This window comes from Rousettus aegyptiacus, unplaced genomic scaffold, assembly GCF_014176215.1.
Source record: "Rousettus aegyptiacus isolate mRouAeg1 unplaced genomic scaffold, mRouAeg1.p scaffold_m13_p_4, whole genome shotgun sequence".
NCBI lineage: Eukaryota > Metazoa > Chordata > Mammalia > Chiroptera > Pteropodidae > Rousettus > Rousettus aegyptiacus.
This window is the reverse complement of record NW_023416307.1, coordinates 26,795,646-26,808,900: the sequence shown is the minus strand read 5'-3', so window position 1 is coordinate 26,808,900 and position 13,255 is coordinate 26,795,646. Positions and strand designations below refer to the sequence as shown.

Genomic DNA, 13,255 nt, shown 5'->3' with positions numbered 1-13,255 from the left:
CTTGACTTAACAGGTTATGGTCACAGAACTAGTAAGTGGCAAGATAAGATTGGGGCCTAGGTTTACATGGCAAGAACATCTGTCAATGCGATACTCCATAATTCTGTCTCCAGGAGATGTTTGTCACTAGTTCTCATAATTGGTTCCCTCTCCCTAAGGTTCTCTGAGAGTCTTCTAGGGATTCAGTAAGGTCATCATTATTTTTATTAGAATACTGAAATACTATTTGCCTCCCCCCCCCCTTTAATTCTCTCATTAGTGTGTAGAAATTGTAGAAATTGGGAGAGCAGGTTAAGAATGCTGATGTAGGTTCTAGTAATGCACATTGTAGAAACTAGATAAATGCCAGCTGAATGAACAATGTTGAATAAATAAATATGCTAGAAATGTATACAATGACAGACTCCCAGTGAGAAGACTGATAGAGCTATTTAGAAAAGACAGTTGCTTAATACTTGTAATTAATGTTTTATATGTATAATTAAAACTAGGTAAATAAAATGCATTTTGGTAATATGTAATCCCAAATCTAAGATACCTGCTATGTGTTCTATATTCATACAAAAGCTAATAATATTATTTTTCTTAATATAATGACTTGTCCATCCCCAAGGTAGAATCAAGTAGTGAGTATAGTTAATCAAGTTTATTTCTGGGTTGGTAGCTTATGTTTATCTTCTAAAAGTAAAACAATATTATGCTTGCCTCCGACAAAAAAAAAGTTTGCAAATAACTAGAAACTCTCTGTTTATATGATTTTGAGATTACTTAAAATCTGCTGCTCTTTGTTTTATGTTTGCTAAGGACATGAATGAAGTTGCCAGCTTTATTCAAGGTTCAAGAGCAGGATGCAAGGATAACAAGTTAAATTATCCACCTTTTACTCCTGGTAAATTTCATTTCGTTATTTACTTACTGTGAACTGAAAATCATTTTCCTTGTTGACTTGTAAATTCTAAAATATATTTCTAAATCACAAAGTTTGGTAAAATTTTGAGACCCTGGATCAATATTTACATTTGTTTTCTTTTGGCCAAAATATTTATTCCTAAGGAAAGGAGCACAATTTTAAATTTTGGTAAAGCATATTGATCTATTTTTACCATTAATATATTGCTAGTGATTAAATAATTAATAAAAAGAAATAAAATTTATTTGAAATCATAGTTTAAGTGATCAATTTTTATGAGCATTTTGCTGTAAATCTGTTTAATAATTAGAATGTACCTGATCTGAATAGTTATATTTCATGTATTCTAAAAAATGTGTTTTTCATCATTAAAAGTGGGTAAAAAATTTAACCAAAGAAAAAGATTAGCTTTAGGGAAGTAAATCCCTATAAGGACATCTGAAGAAAAATGACAATAATTATAGAAACACCACATATGCCTGAAAATTAGAGTGCAATAAAAAACTGGAAAGCAAAGATTCGAATCTTTTGTAATTGTATAATAGATCTACTTCTGTGGAATTAAGTCATATTTAAAGTACACTATTCTACTATAAAGCTTTAAAATCAGTCTATGGTTATTCTATATACAAGGTAAATGTGTATATTTCTATCTACATGTCAAAGATTATTTTTTCCTTTGGATTTACTTATTATTGAGTTAGAAAGCAGAATATTTATTAGTGTAAGTACAAATCTAATCATTAATCAACAGGAGTGGTGGAGGATGAAGACATAGCTGGAACTTAGTTTAAATTGTCATCTTGTATTGTTTTTTTCTTTTTATCAGAGTATGGTATTATATAAAATCATTTACAGATGATAAAGTTTAAAATAGCAAAATATCTCTTATTATAAAGTTTAAAATGGTGAAGAATTTCTTAAATAACATTTCTCATGTATTTTCCCTAAGATATTATTGACAAACTCTTGTATTCCAAAACAATTTGTATGGATGCTGTGCAACACTGGGGGAAACAATATGATACTCACGACCTCTATGGATACAGCATGGCTATAGCCACAGTGAAGTAAGTGCAATTTCATTCAGAAATCTCTTTCATATTTATTGCGTAGAAATATATTTGACAATTTGCTAATTATTCTTGCTATAATTTGGAACTAGCAAGAATAATAAAGCAAAGAAAGATAATATTTTCATGATAAAATGGCATATTAAAAGGATCAGTTATTTTAGTAATATTCATGAATTTGCAACATGGTATATGTATTTAACTGTAATTCATTTTTAATTTACAGATTTAAATAAGCCTTTTGAAATTTTGATTCAGTTGGCTACCTCTGAATATAATTGTGTTCTAAGGATAAACTTTACAATTGCCCTGGGAGAATGGTGCTCCTAGAATAAGTCTTTAACTATTTTTCGAAAGCAGTGGTTTCAATTAAAATGTAGTTTTTTATGTAGTATCTCCCAAAGTAATATTCTTATGCAATGTTACTTGTGTATAAAAAAGAACGTGACATGAAAACAAAAAAGGGGATGATCATATGTTAATTTTCTGCTATTTTCCAAGCATTGTATGAAGACATAATGTCATAGTCAATAAAACCCAGATCCTGGTCTCAAAAAATTTTTAATTTTCACATAATTTAACATGTATAATTCATTTTTTAATTCAAAACCATGTTTATCTGGTCCCAAATTATACTGTAATATCAAAACTTTTATATACTGTCTTCACAGTGTTTATTCACTTTACTTTTTAAACTTAGTAGAACATTATGTATTCCATTGCATAAGTAAATACATTTTAGTAAGAAAATGTAACACTATAGTTCAATATCATAGAGGTAATAAGACAGAAAAAGCACCTATATTTTTACTAAGGTAGTGTGGATAATTTTATATATTAAATTAAACTTTTGCATTTTTTTCCTGATTATTTCCCATTTGTGGAAGAAAATGGTCAATAATTATCAGGTACCAAGAGAGGTGGGACGAATAAACCTAATAGTGGTAGGTAGTAAATTTTTAGAAACCAACAAAATAAAACACTTTTCAAATACATGTTTTATCCCAACATTGCTTGCTGATATTTGAAAATGCAGACTTTGATATATAATTAGCATCATTATGCCATGAAAATGTGTACGGATTAAAGTTCCGATTACTACATTTATATTTTTAAAAATGTCAATGAGTTTACACCATATATTTCAAAAACGACTGCTGAGTGGATACAAAAAAAAACCACATTTATTATATTTGGTAAAAGAAGTCATTCAAAGTATGAAGAACTACTAAAAATTTTCCTTTGTGTTTGATCAGACTGTAATTAAATAAGTATTGATAACTAAATATAAAGTAGTTATAAAAGATTGATAAAATAATTGTAAATATTATGACTTGGCTCTAGGAAATATATGCATTTGAAATTAGGACTTTAGAATTTTTAAATATCAGTATTATTTACAGAGATCTTATTTATTAATTTGATTTTATTTTTAGTGCTATACAAAAAGTATTTCCTAATAAGAGAAGCTTTATTCTCACCCGGTCAACTTTTGCTGGATCTGGACACTATGCTGCACATTGGTTAGGAGACAATACTGCTTCGTGGGAACAAATGGAATGGTCAATCGCAGGAATGCTGGAGTTTAATTTGTTTGGAATACCTTTGGTGAGCAGTTTCACCCAATGTCATTTACAAAAACTGTGAATTAGACTTATCTTAATGATTTTGGTAAAATGATTAAAAGTGTGTTATAGGAAACCCAACCTTTATACTTAGGGAATAAAAGGGTGATATCTATAACATTCAAGCCATTATAGTGGAGAAGATGGAAAGAACAAAATTCAGTCAAATCAAAGTAATTTATAAAACAATATAAGTAAGGCATAGAAAAAGCTAATATAATAAATATAAAGTGCCAAATAAGATAGTAGGAAAAATCTAAATATATTAGTAACAAAAATAAATGCCAAAAGACTAAATATGTTTAAAATACTAGATTGTTTGTTTAGGTTAAAAAATAAAGGCTTTTATTCTCTATTTAAAAAAGATAAGGACAGAAACAATTTCAAAATTTAAAAGCAAATAAAATTTATACTATGCAATACTAAGTATAAGACATTTGATAAGTCTCTTTATATCTTGCAAAAAAGAAGTATGTAGTGTTAATATTTACTAAAGAGGGCTACTACATAACAAAATAAATGCAAAGTATATTAGAAAATTATTGTGATGTATGTATTTTTTCCTTTACATTCACCAAACTAAAGGAAAACCAAAACCCCACTAAATCAAAACAAAACAAAACAAAACGAACAAACAAAAAAACTGATACATGCATACATACATGCACAACGCAGTCTTGAATTTTGAAATTAAAAAACACATTATCAAATGATTTATGAATTGAAAATTAAAGTGAATGGAAATGGGGAAGCGGAACCCTTAAAACTGAATGCCAACAATTGTATTTCATATCAAGACTGTGGGATATCAGCTAAGTTGATATTTAGATAAAAGCTTATAGCCTTAAAAACTTAGATTAAGAACAAAGAAAGGGTAAATATTAATGAATAAAATGCACTAATTAAGAAAGTGCAAAAAAGAAAAACAATAAGTCACAGTACAAAGGTGACTCAAAATTTGAATAAAATAGAGCATTTTTATGGCAAGTTTTGTTCAAAAGAGAATTAAAAATAACCAATGTTATGATGTATTGTAAGATAAGGTGTTATTTATTATAGCAACCAACTAATAAATAATAACCAGGAGTAAATGTTAAAACTGAGTGTAGAACATTTTTGAGAAAATATTAAATAACTAAATAAATTAAAAATATACCACATTTATAGAAAAAAAGATTCAATATATTTGAAATATGCATTCTGTCTAAATTATTATCCGAAGTCAGAGATATTGCAATTTAAATTATGAAAGGAGTTTGGGGAACATATAAGATTATTCTAAATTTCATATAGAAGACAATTTGAAGAAGTAGAAAAGAGCATGAGAATTTTCCCTACAAAATAAACAGTAATCTAACACAATGATACTTGATTGTGAATGTTTAAATTGATTAATATGGAAAAATAAGGCACAAACCCATGCATTAATGGAAATTTGTTAAATGATAGTACTATCACCATACATCAGTGAGGAAAGTATCAACTCTTCATATGAACAATTGAATATTCTTTGAAAAATAAAATGAGTTCAAGTCTTACACCATACACAAAAATCAATCCCATATTGATTAAATATCTATATGTGAAAAGTAAATTTTGAATGTTTTAGAAGAAAATATGAGTGCGTAAAGTTATTACATGAGGTTAGGGGGATAATTTCTTAGAATATAGAAGGTGAAAATAATAAAGAAAGATAAATTTGACTATAACAAAATGAAAACTATTTATAAAAAGACTTTTTAAAAGTTATAATTACAAGTTACCCATCTACTGGAAAATGAGATTTTTAATTTATATAGCCAATAAATGATTAATATTTAATTTAAAATACCTATTATGAATCTGTAGAAGGTAAAAATAATTGAAAAATTAGCAAAGAATCTAAGCAAGCAATTCTATATGGACTTAATAAAAATATGAAAAATTTCTCAACTTCCCTAGTAATCAGAGAAATTCAAGTATAAACTTTGGTGAGATATATTCATATATATATATATACATATTAAGTAAAATTAAAAGTCTAAAAATAACTGGAATTGGCAAGTAAATGGAGTAATGTGAAATTTCACGTGCTATCACTGTTTACAAATGATTGCAAACAGTTTTGATTAAACAATTACATTTAGGAAATAATCAATGCACATGTATGTGTATATAGATATATATACACACATATATACATATATATCATGATATTAAGTTCTTCATATATTCATAAAAACCTATATATAAATTTTATAGAATCATTTTTTATAGTCATCGGATCCAATTGAATCTCACAAAAGTAATGCTTTGAAAAAAAAAGCAAAAAGCGGTGTGATGCATACAATACACCATTTATATAAAATTAATAAATGTGAGAAAATATATGTTATTTATATAGATGCATGTATACTACTTAGAAAAAGGAAGAAATGTTTGCAAACTGTGGGTACTAAACAAAGGATAGTTTTTCTGGATGGTCCTTGAAAAAAAGAGGTATTATTCCTACAATAAGATATTATAAATGGGAAAAAAACGAATCATGGGAGGTGAGTTTTGGAGTAAGACGCAACACATTTTAATAATATAATTTCACTTTATACATTGAATTAACAATGAAGAAAATAAATAAGAAAAACTAATAAAGAGTATAAAGAGATAATTCTGAAGAAAAGAGAGTAAAATAATATAATTAGAAGTAAATTTATAACAAAAATGGAAAATAAAGCAACTAAGTTAAAGAAGAGTATATGAAGACAATAAAACAAAAAGATCATAAGGAATGCAAATTAATTCATTGAGGCAAAAAAATGTGATTCTCTGCAAATCTGAAAATCTTTATACTATATAAAAATATACATATACATATATATTTTTTTAAAAAAATTAGGTTGGTGCAGATATCTGTGGATTTGTTCTTGATACCACGGAAGAGCTTTGCAGAAGATGGATGCAGCTTGGGGCATTCTATCCATTTTCCAGAAATCATAATAGTGATGCATATGAGGTAAATGCCTTTTGTTTTCCTTGTTTTGAAATAAAGCATAATATTATTTTAAACAATATACTTAAAATTGTATCTATAGAAGATAATGTGTGGTCTGCAAATTCGTAGCATAATTCTTGAAAGAGTTATGAGTCCTCTTCTCAAGGCTTGTAAATAATTTATATATAAAAAATGGTCAAATAAGGAAATCAGGAAACATAATGTAGTCACAACATATTTTGTCTAAACCTAAAGCATATATGAGTGTCGAATCACAATATTTTAAATTAAAGCCAAAGATTTTTGAGTCTGGATTCTTAGATTCTAATAATACAAGTTTCAGGTAACTTTTTTTTCGTAAAATATATACTATACTATTAGGGATTTACAGTCTTTGTTTTGTTAAAGAAATACGAAAAAATTAAAGCCAGTGCAAAGTAGTTTGAGTCCAGACTCAAGCAAAACTAAATGGCACATTGGAAACGAAAGTAAAACTAACACTTTTGAAACATGCATCTGAACTAGTGGGATCAGAAATACAAGGATGTGCTGAGCTATTCTACCACTCCTAGGAATTCATGCTATGGGTTCCCATGGGTACATTTTTCAGAGAGAATGAGGAAATTAGAGGAAATCATCGAGTCAATTAAGTGCATAGTAGTTAAGAAATTATTCCGTTCACATATTGGTTATATATATGACCTTAATTCTTTTTGAGAAGAGAGACAGAACTCAGTTTGGAAGGAGGTATGATAGAATAGAAGTTAAAGGTATAATATAAATTGGAGATTAGTCATTTCTAATCTACCTAAATTGTGCTTTCCAAGAAATTTGTTTTCATGGGTAATCCTAATATAAATTACTTTACACTTTGTGTTTCTGTTCTCCAAAATGCCAAGACAGAAGTAGACATGTTAGAGATTTATGGGCAAAATAGTTGAGAAAGATACAGGGAAGGGAGCAGGAGAAAGTGAAGAGAGCCTCCAGATGACAATTCATGTCTCTCTTGGTGAGATGAAGGCAAAGAAGGAGGTTCGATAGGGAGAGTCACATACTGGGTCACGGAGTTTCCGATTCTAAGGAAGTTTGAGTCAGCTCGGAATATAGGTTCAGAGTAAACATGATGGTGAATCCAGAGAGGCAGTAGCCAGTACCTCTGGTTAATTGTGCTACCTGTAGCAGGAGATCTAAGCAGGTTTGCTCATATCACTGTACCTTGGCTCAGAGTCAGCTAATTTAGCTTAGGCTCAGCAAGAAGGCTCTCCTAGTAGCAAGTCTATAGGCTGTTTGGGCAGCCTTGTTCCCTGTTTTCCTGTTCCAGCAGACTACCTGGGCTTATTTTTCTAATGGCAGTGGCAAAGCACAATGAGCAAGTTCTCAGGCAAGCACATTTTGAGCTCTTACTTGGATGTATCACAAGTACTAAGACTCCAATGGCCAGGATATGTCACATAGCTGAGCACAAGGTTAAGCAGTGGGGAATTGCACTCCACCTTTAGCGGTAGGAACTGCAAAGTTGTATAGGAAATGTGTGGGTACAAAGAGCTGTGAAAATTTAAGCCCAAAATTCAGCTACTATAGATAACCTTAGAGAGAAATTCTTTGTTAAAATGTTTTCATCTTCTCTCAGCATGTGTATTTAAATTTATAGTAATTTAATTACTTTAAAACAAAACATATATCCAAATTAAAAACATAAAAACTAGAAATATTCATATAGTCTAATGATGAAATAAGAGTAATTTTAACTTTTTATAAATAAACAAATGTATACAATTTGTTTTTCAAAAAATAGAAAAAATGCTTCTATTTTGATTTTCATTCATATTTTAGCGTTCTTATTTCAGTTTCTCTTTTTATCCCATAGCATCAAGATCCAGCATTTTTTGGACCGGATTCTCTTTTGGTTACTTCATCAAGGCACTACTTGAATATTCGCTATACTTTATTACCTTTCCTCTATACTCTGTTTTATAAAGCCCATAGTTTTGGAGAAACAGTAGCAAGGCCACTTCTTCATGAGTGAGTACTATGTTCAAGAATTTTAATATCTTTCAAATTATACTTGCACATATATTTTAAAAATTAATGGAGATAAATCAATATGTTAAGTAGATTTTGCTCCTTGTTTATATGTTCTTATAGATGATTTGATGAGCTGTAGAATTACAGTAGTAAATATAATTAATTTAGTGATTTGGATAAGCTTAATCTAGAAATGTGATACTTGAATAGAACTCAAAAGGTAAAAAGTATAGAGAAGTAAAGTGTTAGGGAAATAATATCAGTAGGCAAGATGAATCTATAGAATTATCAAAAACATATGATATATATATTGTGAAAATCATCTAAATGTAGATCGAGTATTGTATAGTAACAAAACCATAAATTTTCCTTGTTTTGTATATCATGACCAAAATAGGACCTTTCCTTAAGAAATGACTAACAACCCTTTAAAATCTATGTCAAAACAGGAGTTTATAATGAAAAAAGTTTAAAGGGAAGAAAGTAGACAATGAAAGATTCTGATATTTTATGAATCCATCTTACAGGAGAAAATCAGTTAAACAGAAGAGCTGTTTATTACAGATAAAAGTAACCTTATCAAACATAATAGATTATTTTGAGTCCCAAATGAACTATTTTCCTCCCTCTTCTCTTCTTTCTTCCCTTTCTTTTTGCCTTCCTTTCTTCCTTCTTTGGTATGAGGTGAACCATAAGGATATAAGAAATATAGATTCAAAATGTTATATCAAGCAAGTAAATTTAGAGCTAATAATCATTCCTAGTGAAAAACTGAAACAATAACTCAAATTTGCATAAACTTATTTTTTATCTTTATACTGTGAATGTCATTTTTCGTAGGTTTTATCAGGATGTGAACAGCTGGACTGAGGACACTCAGTTCTTATGGGGACCTGCATTACTTATTACTCCTGTCTTGAAAGAGGTGAGTTTTGAAATTTAATACATTTATTGCTTAAAGGGAAGATCATATAACCAAATCCACACTAAATTGCAAAATATCTCTATAATAGATGTTACTCAATAGACTGTTTCAACCTGATAAATATTGAATTCTAAAATGCAGAAGAAATTTTGGAAAATTATAAATATGTTAAGAAGATTTATGCTTTTAAAATGTATAATGTGTAACTGAGGAGAAGAAAATTGTATAAAAATATTCTTCTGAAAAAGAATATCCAGATCTCATAGTAATAATAATGAACTCACATTTAAGTAGACATAGATATTGAAATTTTACGAAATTGTAAAGAAAGTGGAACTTGAAAACCATTTAATCATATGAAAATGTAGAAACAGTAGTGGAGTGAGCTATTTCATTTTATCTATTATTTTAAAATCTTTACACCCATGGAAATACATAGAAATGAATGTGTTCATATCTACAGTTATTATGTAGATTACAAATGTATGCATGCATTATTTTAGTTGCCACTTAATTTATCTTTGCTTTTGACATATTTTATATTATCTAAAACTAGTAAAATAACCTTTTGATTATTATTTATAGAAAATATTGGAGTTCAACAATACAAAGGAAACTTTTACTCTTGACTATAAAAACCTAACAATATAATTGATACTTCTTTTCTGTGAAGTATTGAAATAGAAATATATATGAAGTAAAAAAAATTACATATGATATATAAGTGTGTGTATATATATATAAATTATCTTGTTTTATTATAGGGAGCAGATACAGTGAGTGCATACATCCCTGATGCTACTTGGTATGATTATGAAACTGTAAGTAATCGTATATAATAATAGACTCACAGTATTTACTGTCAAACATATTTGCATAGAAACTTAATTCCAAATACATATTGTAATCTATATTCAGTATTTCTGTTATTATTGTAAAAAAAATCCAAATTTGAATAATGTATAAAAATTTGCACATTTTTTTGCACATGACTAAGTGCATTTTGTTGCACTTAGTCCAAGATTTTTTCAGATATTAGTCCAAGATTTGTTCAGATATTTATTTTAAAAAGCATTATTTTGCATATCACTTATATTTGCTAAGCGAATCCTTTATTTTTATAGAAGCAATGGATTTTTAAAATTTTTCTTTTATTATTAGTTTCAAGCATACAGTAAGTACATTGGTTAGACATTTATATAGAAACAATGCCTTTTAAAAAATCTTTTTTAGACATGGTTAACTTTAAAACAACAAAGACTAAAAGAGAGAGCTAATTAAGGATGTTATTAATTATTGTAGAAGGGAAATATATATTTCTATGTTGATTTTTTTTGAGAAAGTAAACTAATTTTTCCCCTGCTTTAAAAAAGTTTTAAATTAGAAAACAGCTTACTAATATTTATTTAGATGATATGAATTACTCTTAATAAAATTATTTATATGTATAAAATATAATCCTTGTGAAATGGGGTTTAAAGTCTTCACTAATAAAAAAATCTGTTTAACTTCCAAATGTTAGGGTGCAAAAAGACCATGGAGAAAACAACGTGTTAATATGTATCTCCCAGGAGACAAAATAGGATTACATCTCAGAGGAGGTTATATTATTCCCATTCAGGAACCTGCTGTAACTACAACTGCAAGGTAAAATGAAAAATTATTAACAAACATTTTAATATTTTATATTTTATTATGAATCAAAGATTAATATTTAGTAATTCATCAAAGGATATTTTTGACATAAGGAGATATAAAAAGAAGAATCAAATTATATCAATACAAATTTATTGATATAAAAAATAAACATAATTATATTAGAATTATATTTCCTGTGCAAAAATGTACTGGCATTCTCTATGGAATATACATAAAGCTAATTATTATTCTTAATAAAAATGTGAAATATTAAAGTACATTATATAATTTATACAAGTGTCAGTTGTTAAATATATGGATTTTTATCTAAATGTCACAGTATTATTCTTTCTGCTAAGATGTCTACTTTTAATTTGATAAATGAAGTGGATATTTCTGTTTAAGTAAAGAACAAGATAGAAACTAATTTGTTCAGTAAGAATGAATTATAGAAATATTTAGGAAAAAAGAAGAAACTTGAAAATTCTGATGTTTTATCTTGCATAGCTCACTCTGGATACAGGGCACAGAAGGCTTCATATTGAATCCATGTTTCCCCATATTCTGCAACACCTGAACAAATTTACTCACTATTCCTTACCCTGCTGCATTTACTCCATAACATTAAGAATATCTGTAATTATAATATTTATTTTTCTTGTGTGTAGTATGTATGTTCACACTCCTAGACTATAAATTACATGAAGTCAGGGAGTTGACTTTTCACTGCCTTAGTCTCCAGACCAATAATAGTATCCATCCATAACACGTTCCCTATTTTCTCTAAATATTTGTTGAAGGAATAAATGAATGAATGAATGAATGTATGTTAGTAAGTTAATTATTTTGGCATTATAGAATTGATCATTTTAATACTGTAACTGTTTCATGAGTACGTTCTCAGAAAAATTAGTTATACTCTAGAGCTATATTAAACAAGAGAAATAAGAGAAACTTTGATTAGTGTGTGCTGGAAGAAATATATTCTGTATTTAGCAGTTGCCTGGACTATACTTGTTTAGGTTTAAAACCTAAAGTACTATATAACTAAAACAAATTGTATTGATCACATTTCATTTATTATGTCAGAATTATCTTATTTTGTAAGATTATTAGCATTTCATTAAGTAGTTAAACATTTTTTAGACTGTACTTCTCCTTATTTTGTATATAACATGTAGCCTTGATACATTGTGATTTAGGGTTCATTGATATGTGGCAAATACTCATTGAATTGAGCATTCATAAGATATTTAATTTTTCTTGTTTGAACTGAAATATTATTATACTGTTTCAAAAGTGTTGGTGTCTTAGCTACCAAGAAATTCTGTATTGTATTGATTATATTTATTCCTTATCTTTACTTTCTAAGTGTATAGTCATTTTTCTCATTGAAAAATTAATAAATACAGACATGAATTTTATTAATATATTATTGACATGTTCTCATGTGAATGCAGAACTCCCACAAATTGTTAGGTTAAAATAGACATTTCTCCATTATAAATTGATTGATTGATTGATTTTGAAATATAAATTTATTTTTAATTATATATGCATATAAACTTATTTCACAGCCGAAAGAACCCTCTAGGACTTATAGTTGCATTGGATGAAGATAACACAGCAAAAGGAGACTTTTTCTGGGATGATGGAGAAACTAAAGGTAAATTTCAAAGGGATATACTTTTAAATGTTCATTCTGATGATGGGAAAATTTGCCTTTATTGATATAAAGTCGCATCCATTTAAGAAACTTCACAAGTATTAAATTTAAATCCCTGTTTTTATCTATCCTAGGCTCCGAAGTTACTTTATGAAATTTAACATTATTTAAATTATATATTTAATTGTAATATGTAGTTTTGTATATTGGTTCATTGTAGGAGTATTTGACAAGTGTAGTTTATTATTAAATTATTTTGAATGAAAATAGCTAATAAATTTATATAGATGTACAAGTTACATCATATTTACAACTGTGTTAAATTATTGTAGCAGTTAAAAATAAAAATTTTATTACTGTAAAAATAAAGGAAAATCAACATTAAAACTTTGGTTAATAATGTTAGATTATTTGATAAGAACATT

General features: G+C 27.8%; 1 protein-coding gene across 2 annotated transcripts in view; it reads left to right on the top strand.

The window, feature by feature from the left end:
• The window catches only part of SI (sucrase-isomaltase), a 78,642-nt gene that overhangs the window by 17,649 nt on the left and 47,738 nt on the right, over positions 1–13,255 (top strand). For both annotated transcript variants that reach the window (XM_016162022.2, XM_036219328.1), the window contains exons 13-21: positions 805–889; positions 1,863–1,980; positions 3,420–3,591; positions 6,481–6,597; positions 8,444–8,598; positions 9,442–9,526; positions 10,291–10,347; positions 11,049–11,173; positions 12,742–12,830. In XM_016162022.2, coding sequence (XP_016017508.2) covers positions 805–889; positions 1,863–1,980; positions 3,420–3,591; positions 6,481–6,597; positions 8,444–8,598; positions 9,442–9,526; positions 10,291–10,347; positions 11,049–11,173; positions 12,742–12,830 — 1,003 coding nt within the window. The remainder of the gene's footprint in view (positions 1–804; positions 890–1,862; positions 1,981–3,419; positions 3,592–6,480; positions 6,598–8,443; positions 8,599–9,441; positions 9,527–10,290; positions 10,348–11,048; positions 11,174–12,741; positions 12,831–13,255) is intronic.